The sequence below is a fragment of the Rhinoderma darwinii genome, chromosome 4 (genome assembly GCF_050947455.1).
Source record: "Rhinoderma darwinii isolate aRhiDar2 chromosome 4, aRhiDar2.hap1, whole genome shotgun sequence".
NCBI lineage: Eukaryota > Metazoa > Chordata > Amphibia > Anura > Rhinodermatidae > Rhinoderma > Rhinoderma darwinii.
This window is the reverse complement of record NC_134690.1, coordinates 101741481-101763483: the sequence shown is the minus strand read 5'-3', so window position 1 is coordinate 101763483 and position 22003 is coordinate 101741481. Positions and strand designations below refer to the sequence as shown.

Here is a 22003-nt window from a genome sequence, read left to right as displayed (position 1 = left end):
GTACTGTTAGGGATCTGCCAGGTACTTCATCTAGGTATACTCCTGGGATTAATCAATCCACACCTGAGGCCAGACCTGTTCGACTGACACCATCTCCCACCAACCAGGGTGGCAGGCTCAGGAGTGGGAGAGCCTATCGCGGCCTGGTCTGTCGGAGTTAGCTCCGCCCCCTGTCCTTTATTACCTGCCCTGTTCTCTCCCTCAGTGCTTGTAATTCTTTTGGATTCCTCGCCCCACTGCTGCTTGCTCCAGCCTGCTTCTGCCGTGCTTCTGCCTTGCTGCAGTTCTGCTTGACCTGCCTTGCTTTGCCCCTGGCTTGCTTCTGTCTCCTTGCCCGCTTGGGTGTACTCACTTCGTCCTGGTCCTGACTGTCCGTTCGCCGCTCCGTTTCCTCGTGGCGTTCCGTGGCTACTGCCCCTTCCCTTGCATGTTCCCTGTTTGTTTTCCTGTGCACTTAGACAGCGTAGGGACCGCCGCCCAGTTGTACCTCGTCGCCTAGGGCGGGTCGTTGCAAGTAGGCAGGGACAGGGCGGTGGGTAGATTAGGGCTCACTTTCCCTTCACCTCCTTCCGGCCATTACAGTTAGGAGCGATTTTGCTTTATGCTAATGAGCTTTCTTAATGCCCAAGTGGGCGTACTTTTACTTTCGACCAAGTGGGCGTTGTACAGAGGAGTGCATGACGCTGACCAATCGGCATCATGCACTCCTCTCCATTCATTTACACTGCACTAGCGATATAGATATATCGCTATGTGCAGCCTCATACACAAACCCTAACATTACTACAGTGTCCTGATAATGAATACACATGACCATCCAGCCTGGACGTCATGTGTACTCAGAATCCTGACACTTCTGACTCTTTTCTGTGAGATTTAAATATTCTGCCTGTATAAACGTTTAAAATAATTGTTTAATGTCGAAATTATTAAAATGAGTGGGGCACTGGGTGCCAAAAGATCCAGGTACAGGCGTTGGCAACCAGATCAGGAACGCACACTAGGTAGAATGTGAAAAAAAGACAATCAGAACGCACTCATTCATAAGTGCCTGAGATGTCTAATGTGAATTGTCACATAAACCATCTAGGAGTGCTTGGCAAATATTGATAAGATCTGTTTGCCACAGATTAGTTAACAGGCACACTTCCCAACGCATTTCTGCACCAGGTATGGGAGCGTCCTCAGGGGTATGAGTTGCCTGAATTATTAACAAAGAGTTCAGAAAGTGCCTATCAGCTGATATTCAGCTGTTCATTTAGTGTAACGGCGCATACGAGACACTGATAGCAGTCTGACGCGCGCCGGGGAAACTCTGAAGTTTTAACAACAAAAGCCCCGCCCACAAGGCGTAGCGTAGTATCGGGCCGTCCAATGAAGGAGTAAGGCGTGTAGAGACACACGCCCCAACAGAGGGCGGCTCCATAGTAACCACGCAGCCAATGGAAAAGATGCATAAAGCATCAGTGGTAACAGGGGGGATCAAAAGGTGGCCAAGACATACATCGCCGATATCAACTTTGACATGCCTTACTCCTTATAATGTGGTGACAGAGCCTCTTTGACATGTAACTTGGCCTTTTAAGTTTTTTTTGATTGAAAGAGCTTTTGATTTCTGTAAATATGACCTCCTGATGCTGCAAATTCAACAAATTACCATTTTAGTTCTCTTTACAACCTTTAAAATGTTTTGATCTCTGTTGTGCATAATAATTTGAAACAGTGCATTTTGAGTTTTTTACTTCTAAAAAAAATCTGTTATCATTTGGAGATATGTACAATAAAATTTGCATTATACTCCAACGGTTGATGGCTTGAAGATTATACTGACTGTCATTTGCATCGACTATTTAGGAAAATCAGCGAAAAATAACATTTGCATAATAATTTGGAACACGGTGTATGTGTATCCTTGTTTGTGCAAATTGCTACTATGCTTATATGATTATTACATCTATATCTTTGCTGGATAACAGCCAGGTGGTCAGTCCATTGCAGATCTAAGGATACTGTTATATCTCCCCTCAGAATGTATATTTACCCTTTGATATACTATATATTATTTGAACACAATTATACTTGATCATATTTGTCCACAATTGTAGCTGTCAGGCTTCTATTTATCACATGCGTTTTTATGTATTTGTAGTCAATAAAATGTATATGTTTTATAATATTAGTGTGGGATTTTTAGGTTATTATTGCGATTCAATGAGTCATCACCAGTGATATCATGTAGTATTGGGCTTATATAGGCCCTCCCCCCATATATGATATATGACACATCCATTAGATTAATTTATGATGAAGAGGGGGCTTTTGGTTGGTCTCCATATTGGTATAGTGATATGATTCTAAGCTGGTACCAAGTTTGATCAGTGCTACAATTGTGGTGACATATTTGGACTCTTAAGATCCAAGGATTCCAGGAACAATTGGTTTTGATAATTAGTGTGGAGACATTTGTTTATTGAAATCAAAGCAAATATTTCTAATTCTGTACGCCTCCTAAAAAAGTCTAGAAATGCCATCTTCTGATACCATAAAATGTAGATGCATAGCGCAAAAATCTTTTGTAACAGCAGGGAAATGGTGCATATAAACATATATCATCTGTTGGTCCAAAACTCTTAATTTAACTTGCTTTCTTACAGGAGCATCACAGCTGACACCACGTTGAGCATAGTAAGGTTTCACTTCACTAAACTAAAACATAACTTATCACTAAGCCCTAAATAAATTATTTCAAAACTCTTTAAAAACATGATCTTCTATCCTAAGCTTTCAACCAGCTATATTGAGTAGACAGTAGTGACTACAGATCACACCATACACATGAATTGCTCAGGAGATTATCGCTAATCAAAATTTACTAAGAGTTCCCCCGACATGTCTCGACGACTCAATGGCGTCTTCAGGGGTATCTTTGCTAATGACAGTTCTAAGTAAACACGGAGTATTTATAAACTGCGCCTACGTCCTAGAAGGGATTGCCTGAAATTGAGCCAGACAGTTATAATCCGTTCGTACATCACATTAGGTTGATTGACAGTGCTTTTAGCCTATTGGTGCCCTTACTTCCATTCAAATGGTAGAGTGATCTTGCTTGACAAATTAGATGTAAGTCCGTGCATCTACAGTCCTTACTCAATAAAAGATGAAAAGAGCATGCGCACACAGAATATTGTAAAAGTCTGATGCGCTTGCATGTAGAGAGAGAACAAAATGTAGAATGTAGGGTAGAGTTAGCCTGCACCCACAAGTAGGATGATATTATAGGGATCAAAAGGCGTTCCGCGTGGAATTACATGAAAAAAGGAGGACCATTAGGACAGGATATAGATAGATTTGGGGACGCAGACATTTAGGATGTGGAATATCTCAAGAAGGTGACAATAAACGTAGCTTAGCTTTGTTGGTTAAATGTTACAAGAGTGTTTCAACTGTATCTAACTGAATTTTTACACTATTATTGGAAAATTCTGCAGGATGTTAAACAGTAAAATGTATTTTTCTTAAAAAAAAAAAAAAAAAGCTGTCTGGAGCCCGACACTAATAGAAAGTGTGTGAGATGTTATTGAACATGCATGTTTGTATAATATTGTTGAGGTGCCAGTTTAGGTTAGGATTATCTGACGCCCTGAAGGATCTGCTGGTTAGCTACCCCTCGTCTGACTCCCTTGACCAGGTTATGGCCCTAGCAGTACGACTTGACCGACGTCTCAGGGAACGTCAGCTAGAACGCTTCAGTGTGCTCCCCTCTGACTTTTCTGCGATCCCCCCCGAGGTCCCGTCTCCTCGCCCCTCCACGGAGGACTCGGAGGTACCTATGCAACTCGGGGCCTCCATGTCCCCTCGACAACGTAGGGAGTTTCGCAGAATGAATGGTCTCTGCTTCTACTGTGGGGACGACAAGCATCTACTGAACACCTGTCCCAGGCGCAAGAATAAGAAGCCGGAAAACTTCCGCGCCTAAGTGATCATCGGGGAGGTCACTTGGGCGCACAGGTATTTCCCGTTAATGTAAAACGCAATAAAATTTTGCTTCCCTTTCAGGTCTCGTTTGCTGGCCGGGCTGCCACGGGCAGTGCTTTCGTGGATTCAGGGTCATCTGCTAATATCATGTCTGCGGAATTTGCTATGTCTCTAAAGATGCCTTGTATTGATTTACCTTATCCTATCCCTGTAGTAGGAATCGACTCAACTCCCCTTGCTAATGGTTATTTTACTCAGCATACTCCTGTTTTTGAACTCCTTGTGGGCTCCATGCATTTGGAGCAGTGCTCTGTACTGGTGATGCAGGGATTATCGTCTGATCTGGTTTTAGGCCTTCCCTGGTTGCAGTTGCATAATCCCACGTTTGATTGGAATACTGGGGATCTCACCAAATGGGGTAATGAATGTCTTATGTCATGTCTTTCTGTTAACTCTATTTCTCCCCGGGAGGAGGTAAACACGCTTCCTGAGTTTGTTCAGGACTTCGCCGATGTGTTTTCTAAGGAGGCCTCCGAGGTGTTGCCCCCCCATAGAGATTACGATTGCGCTATCGATTTGGTGCCTGGTGCCAAGCTTCCTAAGGGTAGGATATTTAATCTTTCATGTCCTGAACGTGAAGCCATGAGGGTGTATATCCAAGAATGCCTGGCCAAGGGTTTCATTCGCCGCTCGACTTCTCCTGTAGGTGCTGGCTTCTTCTTCGTGGGGAAGAAGGATGGTGGTCTTAGGCCGTGCATTGATTATCGTAACCTGAATAAGGTCACCGTAAGGAACCAGTACCCACTTCCTTTGATTCCGGATCTTTTTAATCAGGTTCAGGGAGCCCAATGGTTTTCTAAGTTCGATCTACGGGGGGCATATAACCTTATCCGCATCAAAGAGGGGGATGAGTGGAAAACTGCGTTCAACACACCCGAGGGTCATTTCGAATACCTGGTCATGCCCTTTGGGTTGTGTAATGCCCCTGCTGTCTTCCAGAATTTTATTAATGAAATCCTGAGAGAGTACCTGGGTAATTTTCTTGTTGTGTACCTTGATGACATACTGGTGTTTTCCAAGGACTGGTCCTCCCACGTGGAGCATGTCAGGAAGGTGCTCCAGGTCCTTCGGGAGAATAATCTGTTTGCTAAGACTGAAAAATGTGTCTTTGGGGTACAGGAGATACCATTTTTAGGGCAAATCCTCACTCCTCGTGAATTCCGCATGGACCCTGCCAAGGTTCAGGCTGTGGCGGAATGGGTCCAACCTGCCTCCCTTAAGGCGTTACAGTGTTTTTTAGGGTTCGCCAACTATTACAGGAGATTTATTGGCAACTTCTCGGTCGTCGCTAAGCCTCTTACGGACCTTACCCGCAAGGGTGCTGATGTCCTCCATTGGCCCCCTGAGGCCGTCCAGGCCTTTGAGACCCTCAAGAAGTGCTTTATCTCGGCCCCCGTGCTGATTCAGCCCAACCAAGAGGAGCCATTTATTGTGGAGGTTGACGCTTCCGAGGTGGGGGCCGTCTTGTCCCAGGGTACCAGCTCCCTCACCCATCTCCGCCCCTGTGCTTACTTCTCTAGGAAGTTTTCGCCCACGGAGAGTAACTATGATATTGGCAACCGCGAACTTCTAGCCATTAAATGGGCTTTTGAGGAGTGGCGGCACTTCCTGGAGGGGGCCAGACACCAGGTAACGGTCCTTACGGATCACAAGAATCTGGTTTTCCTAGAATCGGCCCGGAGGCTTAATCCTAGACAAGCTCGGTGGGCACTATTCTTTACCAGATTTAATTTCTTGGTTACCTATAGGGCTGGGTCCAAGAATATTAAGGCTGATGCTCTGTCACGTAGTTTCATGGCCAATCCTCCTTCTGAGAAGGATCCTGCTTGTATTTTACCCCCTGGTATAATCGTCTCTGCCACGGATTCTGATTTAGCTTCTGATATCGCGGCTGATCAGGGTGCAGCTCCCGGGAACGTCCCTGGGGACAAACTGTTTGTTCCCCTGCAATACCGGCTGAGGGTACTCAGGGAAAACCATGACTCCGCTCTATCTGGTCATCCTGGCATCTTGGGCACCAAACACCTCATTACCAGAAACTATTGGTGGCCTGGGTTGCCTAAAGACGTTAGGGCTTACGTCGCCGCTTGTGAGGTTTGCGCTAGGTCCAAAACCCCTAGGTCCCGACCTGCGGGCCTACTACGTTCCTTGCCCATTCCTCAGAGACCTTGGACCCATATCTCCATGGATTTTATCACCGATTTGCCTCCATCTCAGGGCAAGTCGGTGGTGTGGGTGGTAGTCGACCGCTTCAGCAAGATGTGCCACTTTGTGCCCCTTAAGAAGCTACCTAACGCCAAGACGTTAGCTTCTTTGTTTGTGAAACACATCCTGCGTCTCCATGGGGCCCCAGTCAATATTGTTTCTGACAGAGGGGTACAATTTGTTTCCTTATTTTGGAGAGCTTTTTGTAAAAAGTTGGAGATTGATCTGTCCTTCTCCTCCGCCTTCCATCCCGAAACTAATGGCCAAACGGAAAGGACCAACCAATCCCTGGAACAATATTTAAGATGTTTCATCTCTGACTGTCAATTCGATTGGGTCTCATTCCTTCCCCTTGCTGAATTTTCCTTGAATAACCGGGTCAGTAACTCGTCAGGGGTCTCCCCGTTTTTCTGTAATTTCGGGTTTAACCCAAGATTCTCCTCCGTCTCCCCTGGTTGTTCCAATAATCCTGAGGTAGAGGATGTTCATCGGGAACTGTGCACTGTCTGGGCCCAGGTTCAGAAGAACCTAGAGGCGTCCCAGAGCGCACAAAAGATTCAGGCGGATAGTAGACGTTCTGCTAACCCCCGGTTTGTCGTCGGGGATTTGGTCTGGTTGTCGTCCAGGAACTTGCGCCTTAAGGTCCCGTCCAGGAAGTTTGCTCCCCGATTTATTGGACCTTATAAGATCATTGAAGTCCTCAACCCTGTATCCTTCCGTCTGGAGCTCCCCCCATCATTTCGCATACATGACGTCTTCCATGCCTCCCTCCTTAAACGCTGCTCCCCGTCCTGGTCCCCCTCGAGGATACCTCCTGTTCCCGTTCTCACCCCTGAGGGGGTGGAATTCGAGGTGGCCAAGATTATGGACAGTAGGATGGTCCAGGGCTCCCTCCAGTACCTGGTCCATTGGAGAGGATACGGGCCGGAGGAGAGGACTTGGGTACCTGCCCGTGATGTTCACGCTGGGGTATTGATCAGGAGGTTCCACCTTCTCTTCCCCACTAAACCGGGTCCCCTTAGTAAGGGTCCGGTGGCCCCTCATAAAAGGGGGAGTACTGTTAGGGATCTGCCAGGTACTTCATCTAGGTATACTCCTGGGATTAATCAATCCACACCTGAGGCCAGACCTGTTCGACTGACACCATCTCCCACCAACCAGGGTGGCAGGCTCAGGAGTGGGAGAGCCTATCGCGGCCTGGTCTGTCGGAGTTAGCTCCGCCCCCTGTCCTTTATTACCTGCCCTGTTCTCTCCCTCAGTGCTTGTAATTCTTTTGGATTCCTCGCCCCACTGCTGCTTGCTCCAGCCTGCTTCTGCCGTGCTTCTGCCTTGCTGCAGTTCTGCTTGACCTGCCTTGCTTTGCCCCTGGCTTGCTTCTGTCTCCTTGCCCGCTTGGGTGTACTCACTTCGTCCTGGTCCTGACTGTCCGTTCGCCGCTCCGTTTCCTCGTGGCGTTCCGTGGCTACTGCCCCTTCCCTTGCATGTTCCCTGTTTGTTTTCCTGTGCACTTAGACAGCGTAGGGACCGCCGCCCAGTTGTACCTCGTCGCCTAGGGCGGGTCGTTGCAAGTAGGCAGGGACAGGGCGGTGGGTAGATTAGGGCTCACTTTCCCTTCACCTCCTTCCGGCCATTACAGTTAGGAGCGATTTTGCTTTATGCTAATGAGCTTTCTTAATGCCCAAGTGGGCGTACTTTTACTTTCGACCAAGTGGGCGTTGTACAGAGGAGTGCATGACGCTGACCAATCGGCATCATGCACTCCTCTCCATTCATTTACACTGCACTAGCGATATAGATATATCGCTATGTGCAGCCTCATACACAAACCCTAACATTACTACAGTGTCCTGATAATGAATACACATGACCATCCAGCCTGGACGTCATGTGTACTCAGAATCCTGACACTTCTGACTCTTTTCTGTGAGATTTAAATATTCTGCCTGTATAAACGTTTAAAATAATTGTTTAATGTCGAAATTATTAAAATGAGTGGGGCACTGGGTGCCAAAAGATCCAGGTACAGGCGTTGGCAACCAGATCAGGAACGCACACTAGGTAGAATGTGAAAAAAAGACAATCAGAACGCACTCATTCATAAGTGCCTGAGATGTCTAATGTGAATTGTCACATAAACCATCTAGGAGTGCTTGGCAAATATTGATAAGATCTGTTTGCCACAGATTAGTTAACAGGCACACTTCCCAACGCATTTCTGCACCAGGTATGGGAGCGTCCTCAGGGGTATGAGTTGCCTGAATTATTAACAAAGAGTTCAGAAAGTGCCTATCAGCTGATATTCAGCTGTTCATTTAGTGTAACGGCGCATACGAGACACTGATAGCAGTCTGACGCGCGCCGGGGAAACTCTGAAGTTTTAACAACAAAAGCCCCGCCCACAAGGCGTAGCGTAGTATCGGGCCGTCCAATGAAGGAGTAAGGCGTGTAGAGACACACGCCCCAACAGAGGGCGGCTCCATAGTAACCACGCAGCCAATGGAAAAGATGCATAAAGCATCAGTGGTAACAGGGGGGATCAAAAGGTGGCCAAGACATACATCGCCGATATCAACTTTGACATGCCTTACTCCTTATAATGTGGTGACAGAGCCTCTTTGACATGTAACTTGGCCTTTTAAGTTTTTTTTGATTGAAAGAGCTTTTGATTTCTGTAAATATGACCTCCTGATGCTGCAAATTCAACAAATTACCATTTTAGTTCTCTTTACAACCTTTAAAATGTTTTGATCTCTGTTGTGCATAATAATTTGAAACAGTGCATTTTGAGTTTTTTACTTCTAAAAAAAATCTGTTATCATTTGGAGATATGTACAATAAAATTTGCATTATACTCCAACGGTTGATGGCTTGAAGATTATACTGACTGTCATTTGCATCGACTATTTAGGAAAATCAGCGAAAAATAACATTTGCATAATAATTTGGAACACGGTGTATATGTATCCTTGTTTGTGCAAATTGCTACTATGCTTATATGATTATTACATCTATATCTTTGCTGGATAACAGCCAGGTGGTCAGTCCATTGCAGATCTAAGGATACTGTTATATCTCCCCTCAGAATGTATATTTACCCTTTGATATACTATATATTATTTGAACACAATTATACTTGATCATATTTGTCCACAATTGTAGCTGTCAGGCTTCTATTTATCACATGCGTTTTTATGTATTTGTAGTCAATAAAATGTATATGTTTTATAATATTAGTGTGGGATTTTTAGGTTATTATTGCGATTCAATGAGTCATCACCAGTGATATCATGTAGTATTGGGCTTATATAGGCCCTCCCCCCATATATGATATATGACACATCCATTAGATTAATTTATGATGAAGAGGGGGCTTTTGGTTGGTCTCCATATTGGTATAGTGATATGATTCTAAGCTGGTACCAAGTTTGATCAGTGCTAGAATTGTGGTGACATATTTGGACTCTTAAGATCCAAGGATTCCAGGAACAATTGGTTTTGATAATTAGTGTGGAGACATTTGTTTATTGAAATCAAAGCAAATATTTCTAATTCTGTACGCCTCCTAAAAAAGTCTAGAAATGCCATCTTCTGATACCATAAAATGTAGATGCATAGCGCAAAAATCTTTTGTAACAGCAGGGAAATGGTGCATATAAACATATATCATCTGTTGGTCCAAAACTCTTAATTTAACTTGCTTTCTTACAGGAGCATCACAGCTGACACCACGTTGAGCATAGTAAGGTTTCACTTCACTAAACTAAAACATAACTTATCACTAAGCCCTAAATAAATTATTTCAAAACTCTTTAAAAACATGATCTTCTATCCTAAGCTTTCAACCAGCTATATTGAGTAGACAGTAGTGACTACAGATCACACCATACACATGAATTGCTCAGGAGATTATCGCTAATCAAAATTTACTAAGAGTTCCCCCGACATGTCTCGACGACTCAATGGCGTCTTCAGGGGTATCTTTGCTAATGACAGTTCTAAGTAAACACGGAGTATTTATAAACTGCGCCTACGTCCTAGAAGGGATTGCCTGAAATTGAGCCAGACAGTTATAATCCGTTCGTACATCACATTAGGTTGATTGACAGTGCTTTTAGCCTATTGGTGCCCTTACTTCCATTCAAATGGTAGAGTGATCTTGCTTGACAAATTAGATGTAAGTCCGTGCATCTACAGTCCTTACTCAATAAAAGATGAAAAGAGCATGCGCACACAGAATATTGTAAAAGTCTGATGCGCTTGCATGTAGAGAGAGAACAAAATGTAGAATGTAGGGTAGAGTTAGCCTGCACCCACAAGTAGGATGATATTATAGGGATCAAAAGGCGTTCCGCGTGGAATTACATGAAAAAAGGAGGACCATTAGGACAGGATATAGATAGATTTGGGGACGCAGACATTTAGGATGTGGAATATCTCAAGAAGGTGACAATAAACGTAGCTTAGCTTTGTTGGTTAAATGTTACAAGAGTGTTTCAACTGTATCTAACTGAATTTTTACACTATTATTGGAAAATTCTGCAGGATGTTAAACAGTAAAATGTATTTTTCTTAAAAAAAAAAAAAAAAAGCTGTCTGGAGCCCGACACTAATAGAAAGTGTGTGAGATGTTATTGAACATGCATGTTTGTATAATATTGTTGATAAATTCAGAGTTCATGTTCAACTGATTGTAATAAAAAACATAATTTAACTAATGCTGATCGCTATTTGAAATTTTATATATTTTTCAGATCTGTGACAAAGAATGGCACTACTATGTGATAAACATAGACTTCCCAGTGGTGAATCTGTACATGGATGGAGGAACGTATGAGCCATACCTGGTAACCAATGATTGGCCAATCCATCCCTCACACATTGCCATGCAGCTTACAGTCGGTGCTTGTTGGCAAGGTAAGGGATAGTAAAATGAAAAGATTTTTCCAGCTCACCGGTGTCCAGCATTTTCAGTGATCCAGTGCACGGAATTCGCCCTGGCCCAGGCATGAAGAAATCTCAGGACTAGTGTACTGGTGTTTTGTCTTTATGTGCAGTTTGGATTTTTAACGTTTATAAAATAAAGTCCTGAGATTTCTTCATAAAGTTCTGGATCATACTTTTTTTTGCTGCCAAAGTAAGAGATACTCTGTGCTGTAGTACAACCATATGAAATACAAAAGCAGACAGTGGTTGTATGTTATTAGATTAACAGAAAGACAGAGGTACAGAAAATGTTTTCTTTGGCTTCTGTTACGCTGTTTAGTGAAGTTTGAACCTCTACTAACTGGAATAAGGAATCTTAGGAACATTCCTGTTCTTCTCAACTTAACCCCCTCACAAAAGTCTAGACTAACCCTGCCAGGTGCCCAGTTGGCAGCCCCTGGAGTGGTCATTAATTGGTGGCAGATGTATTGCTGCAGATGTCAGAAAAATAAATGGCAATAATATAGATGTGTAAAGGCCTGTTCACATCAGCGTTGGCTTTCCGTTCCGGGGTTCCGTCTGAGGTTTTCCTCGGGTGAACCCCGCAACGAAAGTCAAACTGAAACCACAGCTTCCGTTTCTGTCACCATTCATATCAATGGTGATGGAAACATTGCTAATGGTTTCCGTTCGTCACCATTCCGGCAGGTTTCCATTTTAATGACGGAATCAATAGCGCCTCGAGTGCGCTATTGATTCCGTCGGAAAAACGGAAACCTGCCGGAATGAGGATGAACGGAAACCATTAGCGATGTTTCTGTCACCATTGATATCAATGGTGACGGAAGCTGTGGTTTCAGTTTCAATTATCCAATTGTTTTATACTATTTTGGCCACTCGAGTCTTACTTTTCTGTTTCCCTTAGGCAGCAATGGCACTCAAACTGGTCATCTGCTGTTATAGCCCATCCATGCTAAGGAATTAAAAGTTGTGCTTTTAGACATGTTAGTTTGCGCACCTGTATTGTATTAGGCTGCAATTTGCTTGACTGTGCATCTTCTGATTGTCAGTTTGATTCTTGACATTCTTCTCTGACCTCTTTTGTCGACGAGTTGTTTACGTCCACATGATCCCCTTTCGCTGGGTGTTTTTCCTTTTTTACATCATTCTCGGTATACTCTCGACAATGTAGCCCATTTTTTAATTACTGGTCCTGGTTAGTCGAACAGCGATGATCATATCATATTTAAAGTTGCTCAATTCGCTCGAATTTTCACATTCAAATGTGGGTTCACACTGAAACTGATCCACAGAAAACTTGGTCACTTGATTTTATGCTGAACTCTGGGGTCACATGTCTAATTCCTATACATGGAAGCTCCAATGGTGAAAGGACAGGTGTGTCTTATAAAGTGGCCATTCAGTGTATGCTTATTTTAAAAAGTACAAAAAATTGAGAATGAATGTTTGGGGAATAAATTGTTTATAAAAATAATAAACACATTAACTGCCAGTAAATGGAATATAATGAATTCTGTTCCTGATGTTTTGCATCTTTTTTTTCATTATAAACTGTAATATGTTACATACTCCTGAGAGACACAACTTTCATAACAGATGAACTGTGTTTATTTGAAAAATGTGACCTTTTGGTGAATTGATCTTCATAATGTAGAAAAGTTTTTCAAATGTGCAGATCTACTTCCAAGCACTGCTAGAACTTTCCTCTTATTCAGGTGGTAGAAAAAGAAAGAAACCATTAACTAGGACTTCACAAGGTTTTATTTAAGTATGAGTCACCCTGTATTTCTATCACTTCTATTTAGACATTCATCTGCTTTTCTATATCAAAAGTATAAAGCGTAAAAATCCAGTATAGTACGTGACATCAGACTTTTTTTTTTAAAGGAGTTGTCTACTTTTTATTATTTTATTAATGTAGTTATAGAATAGGAAATCATACAGTTTCCTAATATACATGTATTTAATAATCGGGTCACATACCTTTCTTATATCAGTGCAGTTGCCTATGTCTAAAAAATAATAATGATATAGCTTACAGATTAGTCCATAGAAATGTATACATAGGATAACTAAATGGACTAAACATGGCGGCAGGCATGTGACCCACCATCCCCACATCATGTGACCACTGGTATTCAGGTAACACTGTCCAGGTATATAACAGGTGAATAGTATTTTACTGAGAAGTATAAAGTATTTCTACTTACAGCAGAGTCGAATCATGCCGGTCAGTATCTGTGAGGAGCAGATCTTATATTCTTCTCCCTGTCTCCTGTTTTTTTTAATATTTAACTTCAGTAACAACATGACAACATCTCAGAGACAGGCAGCCATTTTATAATTCATCTAAAGACAGTAAATACAGGCACAGTGAAGCAGTTATTCATCATTATTCCACCATTAGTCATTCATGTGTCTTCTATATGGCCCCAACACATAAACAGTTAGGTCCAGAATTATTTGGACAGTGACACAAGTTTTGCCATTTTAGCTGTTTACCAAAACATATTGTATATACAGTTATATAATCAATATGGGCTTGAAGTGCAGACTCTCAGCTTTAATTTGAGGGTATTCACATCCTAATTTGAGGAATTACAGCTCTTTAATATGTAGCTGCCTCTTTTTTGAGGGACCAAAGGTAATTGGACAATTATCTCAAAAGCTATTTAATGGGCTGCATGGGTAATTCCCTTGTTAATCCATCATCAATTAAGCAGGTAAAAGGTCTGGATTTGATTCCAGGTGTAGCATTTGCATTTGGAAGCTGTTGCTGTGAACCCACAACATGAGATCAAAGGAGCTCTCAAAGCAAGTGAAACAGACCATCGTTAGGCTGGAAAAAATCAAGAAATTCATCAGAGAGATAGCACAAATGTTAGGAGTGGCCAAATCAACAGTTTGGTAAATTCTTGAAAAAAAAAAAAAGCACACTTGTGATCTCGTGAACTCCAAAAGGCCTGGACGTCCACAAAAGACAACAGTGGTGGATGATCGCAGAATCCTTTCCATGGTGAAGAAAAATGCCTTGGCAATATTTACCCCAGTGAAGAACACTCTCCTGGAAGTAGGTGTATCAGTATCTAAGTCCACCATAAAGAGAAGAGTTCATGAGAGCAAATAAAGAGGGTTCACCACAAGGTGCAAACCATTAATCAGCCTCAAAAATAGATAGGCCAGATTAGACTTTGCCAAACAACTTGTAAAGAATCTGCCCAGTACTGGAACAGCATTCTTTGGACAGATGAAACTAAGATCAACCTGTACCAGAATGATGGGAGGAGGAAAGTATGGAGTAGGCTTGGAATGGCTCATGATCCAAAGCACACCACATCCTCTGTAAAACATGGAGTCAGTGTGATGGCATGGGTATGCATGGCTGCCAAAGGCACTGGGTCACTAGTGTTTATTGATGATGTGACTGAAGACAGAAGCAGCCGGATGAATTCTGAAGTGTTCGGGATATACTTTCTGCTCAGATTCAACCAAATGCAGCAAGGTTGATTGGACGTCGCTTCACAGTACAGATGGACAATGACCCAAAACATACTGCGAAAGCAACCCAGGAGTTTTTTAAGGCAAAGAAGTGGAATATTCTGCAATGGCCAAGTCAATGTCCAGCTCTGAACCCGATCAAACATGCATTTCACTTGCTTAAAACAAAACTTAAGGCAGAAAGACCCACAAACAAGCAACAACTGAAAACCGCTGCAGTAAAGGCCTGGCAAAGCATCACAAAGGAGGAAACCCAATGTTTGGTGATGTCCATGAGTTCCAGACTTCAGGCAGTCATTGCCTGCAAAGGATTCTCTACAAAGTATTAAAAAAAACACATTTTATTTATGGTAATGTTAATTTGTCCAATTACTTGAGCCCCTGAAATGAGGAGGCTGTGTAGAGAAATGGCTGCAATTCCTGAACGTTTCACTGCATAAATCAATAGTACTATGGAATATAAGAAATTTTGCAATATGTCTAATTAGAGAAATATGCCTCTTTCTCCACTTATCCAGTTCTTGTCCAAACCCCCACCCCCCCTAACTTTTCACTCACTCTGAATTTACTGCTAAAACTGTCGCTAGACAGAACGGACTATCATCTAACTGAAGGATTAGGTTACAGCTGCCCATAATAGTCTATAGAGAAGGGGGCAGGATCTAAGTGAGAGAGAGAGACTGACATAGACACTGCAGCTTCTAGTAAGTGTTTTATCTTACACTAGTTATAGATTCACAGCTACACTGCTCATTACTGCTGTGTAATGTCATCCATGTTACTGTTGCTTCTATATATATGTAACACCAAAATGAGGCAATATAATGTTAGTCCAAAAAAAATTATTAGCTTTATTACATGATACAAAATATAAAAAAAATGGGACAATGCAGACTGATATAACGTTACATATATTAATGCACATAATGTAGGTTAGCTAGTTCATGCAATTAAAGTGCCAGTGCAATGATGTATAGTTTAAGCCAGTTAACATACCAACCCCAGACAAAGCAGTTGGCGAAACGTGCATTGGGTGTGGTGGGTGTTTGCAGGACTGCAGTCTGGCCGTACTTTTCTCATTCACTTTATCGTTTAGTCACTTTGTTTTATCTAGCTCTTACTTATAGGTCTGTTATGCATACTTAGGCTTGTATGCACTGACTCTTTTTTTACTTGCTATATTAACTAGCTATACTATACATCGTTGCACTGGCACTTTAAATGTATGGACTAGCTAATCTACATTTCGTGCAGTAATATATGTAACGTTATATCATCATTAGTTGATGTCCTGCTATCTCCACCCTCGTTTTATGTCTTCATTGCCCCATTGTTTTAATTATTTTGTATCACGTAATAAAGATGTACCTTTTTAATAAATTAGTACTTCGGTCTAACACTATATTGCTTCTCTTTTTGGTGTTGTATAAACTTGGTACAGTGTGACCATTACTCCTACAGGGTTGCCATATATAAGCTCAATTCTATTTATTTATGTGATGGATAGAGAGCAGGATTATCCTCTTCTTTGTGTATAGAAGACATGATAGCAGTCAGGCTCCACCCACTAGCTTAGAGAAAACAGAGAATTAGAAATAGAGCCTGCCGAGGGGAAAACTAATACAAGTCATATATTGGTCAGAAATAGTGTTATTCCTCATGTACACACAAATGACAGCTTATTCTAAAAAAAAGTCAACTGAAAGGTTAGGTACGCTTTAAGTAAATTTTATTGTACTTTGTTTTCCACATAGCAGATTCACCACAATTAAATTTAATTTACAACAAATTACCACAGTAAATATTTGGCAAAATTGGGTGTCAGCATTAGGAATTTTACACTGTGTCCTTTTAAATCTACATTTCTGTTAATTAAAAAAATGTCTATCAGAAATGATAGACATTTCATCTGTTCTAAATATTTTAGATGCATTAAAAGAAACATATAAATCTAAGAGTAAAAACATCCAAGGCACATAGTAAAAGTTTTCCCAAAGGCTATCTGCCACAGTCAATAGCTGTCTCTTAGGGCATGACCACACGTGGCGGATTTCCTCCGCAACTGTCCGCATCAATGCCGCACAGAATCTGCGTTGCAGATTCTGCTGCGGATCTGCACAAAATGTGCAGTAAATTGATGCGGACTAGCTGCTGCGGACTGCGGGAAAACTGCTTCCCTTCTCCCTATCAGTGCAGGATAGAGAGAAGGGACAGCACTTTCCCTTGTGAAAGTCAAAGAAATTCATACTTACCGCCCGTTGTCTTGGTGACACGTCCCTCCTTCGGCATCCAGCCCGATCTCCCTGGATGACGCGGCAGTCCATGTGACCGCTGCAGCCTGTGCTTGGCCTGTGATTGGCTGCAGCCGTCACTTAGACTGAAACGTCATCCTGGGAGGCCGGACTGGAGACAGAAGCAGGGAGTTCTCGGTAAGTATGAACTTCATTTTTTTTTTACAGATACATGTATATTGGGATCGGTAGTCACTGTCCCGGGTGCAGAAACAGTTACTGCCGATCGCTTAACTCTTTCAGCACCCTGGACAGTGACTATTTACAGACGTCTCCTAGCAACGCTCCCGTCATTACGGGAGCCCCATTGACTTCCTCAGTCTGGCTGTAGACCTAGAAATACATAGGTCCAGCCAGAATGAAGAAATGTCAAGTTAAAAAAGCAAGACGGATCCGCAGCACACATAACATGTGCATGACAGCTGCGGACTTCATTGCGGAAATTAGAATCTCCATTGAAGTCAATGGAGAAATTCCGCCATGAGTCCGCCACTGCTCCGCAACAGACAGAGCATGCTGCGGACACCAAATTCCGCTCCGCAGCCTATGCTCCGCAGCAGAATTTTACGCCTCGTCTAAACGAACACTGCTAAATTAAAGTGTAAGTCAATGGACAAACGGCTCCGCTGCGGATTAACGCTGCGGAGTGTCCGCAGCGGAATTTAAGTGAAATTCCGCCACGTGTGAACCCAGCCTAAAAGTAGAAAGTCAAACTATGTCTACCTCACTGGTATGGAGAAAAGTCTATACCATGTTTATCATCATATTGTTCTAAACTGATTCAGTTACAAATATAAAAAAAGAGCAAATTATTGAGAATTGTATAAACAAAAAAATAGTAGACCACTCACAGGTAGCAGTGTGGAGTTTGTGGCTTGTCATATATCCGTTAAGATATCTAAATCAATTATCTATGGTTTTCCATAAGACGTAAGGCAAACCCATTTAGTCATCTTTATTCGAGCCACAGTGCACGAAAGGGAAATCAGAAAGATAAACTCTCTCTTTATTAGCGTCTGCTCCACACACTTCCTAATTCTTCACCTAAATAGAAAAATACTAAGTTTTGGACATTTTCTATAATTTTTCACCCCTTGCAGGCCTCTTTATGTGCCGGCATGATATGTCTTCCATTTTGAAGTATCTGGTGGACAATTGCTCCCAGTCACAATGTTTCATTCTTAGTGACGTAATGTCTTGTGGCAGCAATTGACCACTGCAGTCCTATGAGGTGACATCAACATGGGCGACACATCATTGCACAATAACTTGAACATTGATTCGGCAGGTACCAGCAGCTTTCAGATGGTCATAAAAGCCTTTTGAACACCATTCTACAAAGGAATATTTACATAAAAAGTTAACTACTGTGGAAATACTTTCCTTTACTTAACTTTACTACTTTGATCCTAAATTACAGAGTGTAATTCTGTCCAAACTGCATTCATATTTCTGAAGGCCTCTAAGCTGAAATCTCCTGGAATCACTTGCTGATTCAATGTCTGCATAAAGTTTTTGGGTGATTTGCATTCTGGAAGCTAGTCTTTTAAGCAGCAATGTATTTTGCATGAAAAAATAGGCTACAAAGCATTATTGGATATCAGCTAATATGTTATGTCTATATCTGTCAGTAAATTTGACAGATTTTTTGACTATTTGCTGTGCTTTAACACAGGAATCAAGGGCATTCCTACGTATATTTGGTAAACACATGGGGTAGTGGGACAACTTATGAAGCCTTCATCAGCAGATAACAGATTGATGGTTGATTATTTAATTTGTTAGAGGGGGATAAATGTGTAGTATATATATATATATATATATATATATATATATATATATATATATATATAACACGAAATCCACTACACAGGACAGCACTCCAAGATCAGTGAAAGAATTGGATCTTTAATCACCACATGCAACGTTTCAGCCCAACTCCATGGGGCCTTTCTCAAGCAAGAGAAAGGCCCCATGGAGTTGGGCTGAAACGTTGCATGTGGTGATTAAAGATCCAATTCTTTCACTAATCTTGGAGTGCTGTCCTGTGTAGTGGATTTCGTTGTTTATGTGAGACACTGGTCGTGTGTCTGAACAGGTACTTGTGCACCCTATACTGGAAGAAACGGTGCTGCTTTTGTTCTGCTTTTCATATATATATATATATATATATATATATATATATATGTGTAGTATATATGTATAGTGGCATTCTTGGAGTTAGAAGCGCATTTAAACAGAACAGTATACAGATAGCGGAATGAGAGTGTGTGTAGCTCACCGCTCCCCACATGTATAGCCTTGTAGTTCGGCATTTACTAACAAACCTTAGATCTTCTCCAGCAGGCCAAAGTAAGAATCCCAATTAGGGCAAAATTCCTCAACTAACCCGTAGTATGCTTCTGGGAAGTGGACACACACCAACAAGAGACAGTCATCGGACCTATTTAACTTTCTGGGATTCTTTGAGGCACGAGATGAATTATATGGTGTAGGAACACACTAGGCGTAAATGCTGCAAATTTTCCTCAACGGAGTTCATTGCGGGAAAACATGCAGCGTATTGCATTAGCAGCAGTGTGGGTAAGATTTGAACAAATCTCATCCACACACAGCAGAAAAAATGCATAGGAAAAGCCTTCATAAATTGACCTGTGGTGCAGTTTCATGTCAATTTATGCTGCATAATCGGTGCTCTTCTGTTGCGGGATTTCCACATTGAATTCAATGGGGAGGTAAAACCAGCAAAAAAAGAGCTATGTGTTGCGTCATTTGCAGTGGGAGCACTGCAATTTCGGCCCAAAAATCGCAACTGAGAAAAAAATAGCTTTATTTTAAATTAATAAAAAAAGCTTATACTTACCGCTCAGCGATAGTTCTAGCGACGCAATCTTCTATTCTGAGCATAGCCTGGCCTCCTGGGATGACGTTTCATCCCATGTGACTACTGCAGCCGATCAAAGGCTGCAGCGGTCAAATGGACTACAGCATCATCCCAGGAGGCCAGGCTACGCTCAGAAGAGAGAGACACGTTACCAGGACCACGGCCGAGGTAAGTATAAACTTTTTGCTGCAGGATTTCAGCAGCAGACATGCCACTAGAAAAGCTGCACCACACTTTTTCGGACGGAATTCCCTGAGGGTTCTGGGGTGGATACGCTGAGTAGTATTACACCGTGTATCTGTCCTGGTTGTTCCTACCCTAAGGTTGAAAAAAAGGACAGAGAAAGACAACTGGGCAGAATCTGTGTAACAGGTCATTTCTGCGGTTTAAGGCTATGTTCACACAGGGCGGATATACAGAGTAAACCACACAGCGTATTTGCGCTGTGCGCCGCAGGGAATTCCAGGTAAAAAACCATACCTAATACGATACAGCTTATATGTTTAGAGCAGACATGGGCAAACTACGGCCCGCGGGCCACATACGGCCCGTTAGGCTTTTTAATCCGGCCCGCCGAACTTGTCCAAATCATAGTAAAAACCTCCTTTTTTTTCCCCTTTCCCTGCAATGCCCACGTTTTCCCAATAGATGGCACACTCAAAACACATTGACCGTTGTTAATGTGGCGCGTATTTCTCTTTATTTCACTTTAATTTTCACTTCGTTTCACGTCACCATTAAGCCCTTCGGTTTTCAAAGAGTACAATATCAGCCGTCACTTTGCCACGAAGCATGCAAACTATGCTAGCAAGCAGTCAACACAAGAACGGGCGGCTACTGCTCAGAGGTTGGCAGCTAATTTACAGAGTCAACAGAACTTTTTTCTTGATAAATCACAGTGCGTATGTTATTTTAATCTATTTACATTTCCTCCTCCCAGTATCTGCGAAATAGTATGTAAATGCCATATCTTGCATATTCCTTGAGACAAATTTATTAACTGATAAGGGCTATTTTTCACATTTGAAAGACAGTTAATAAATTGGGTTGTAGTGTTCTTACTGTGCTATGAGGTTTGCACACACTACATTTAATGCTTTAGTATATCCGGCCCAAACACTCCCTCCAAATGCTCCTGGCCCGGCCCCTCTGTCAAATTTTAGAACCCATTGTGGCCCGCGAGTCAAAAAGTTTGCCCACCCCTGGTTTAGAGGATACATAGAAGCTGTATTGGATAAACTAAACAACATTTTTAATAAAAGTCAATTCAAAACATGTTTAGAATCACATAAAATGTTGATCAAATAAAAAAAAAAAAAAAAAAAAGAAGCTTTTAAAAAGTGTACATAGCCTTTAGGGTAAGTTCACACATAGCGTAAATACTGCCGATTTCATTGTGGATAATCCACAGCACAATACAGTAGCAGCAAAGTGGCTTAGATTTGAACAAATTTTATCCACACACTATGTAAATGATGAGCAGAAAAAATGCTCAGAAATTGACCTGCAGTGCGTTTTTTTAAATCCGCAGCATGTCAATTATATTTGTGTAATCGCTGCTTTTCTATTGCGGGTTCTCCCCATTGAATTTAATAGGAAGTTAAAACCTGCAACAAATAGCAGACCTTGCACTTTTTTGCGGCAGAAAATGTGCAAGTATGAAACTTTTTTTACGTGCAGTTTTCCGCATGCGTACTTTCCGGCCAAAATACTGCATCACAAGTCAGTGCAGTTTTTCAGACAGAATTTGCTGCGGTGGCAAGGGCAGATACGCTGTGTACATTTACGCAGCGTATCTGCCCTGTGTGAACATACCCTTAAACATTCTGTTCACCACTGATTATCCAAAACGTGAATTATAGTTTTGAACCTGACTCGAATCAGTTCTAGCATATTTATTAAAAGAAATAAAAATGGAACATTTCTGTATAGATAAAATGACAAATAACAGAAACGGCATTATTATCTGTGATCTGTGCAAAACAATAAAAATAAATAAATGATCACTTTTAAAACAGGTGAAAGGGTAATATACTGAGAAAAACGGTAGAAACTGATTTTCTTGGGGGGTGAATGGTGTATTAGTTTGTATTACGTGCGTGGCTCTCTGCTTTCCAGCAAACTTTTTTCCCTATCCACTATGGTT

At 42.0% G+C, this 22003-nt stretch overlaps 1 protein-coding gene across 3 annotated transcripts in view; it reads left to right on the top strand.

The window, feature by feature from the left end:
• CLSTN2 (calsyntenin 2) overlaps positions 1-22003 on the top strand; it is an 828679-nt gene that overhangs the window by 744995 nt on the left and 61681 nt on the right. For all 3 annotated transcript variants that reach the window (XM_075861435.1, XM_075861434.1, XM_075861436.1), the window contains exon 9: positions 10992-11154. In XM_075861435.1, coding sequence (XP_075717550.1) covers positions 10992-11154 — 163 coding nt within the window. The remainder of the gene's footprint in view (positions 1-10991; positions 11155-22003) is intronic.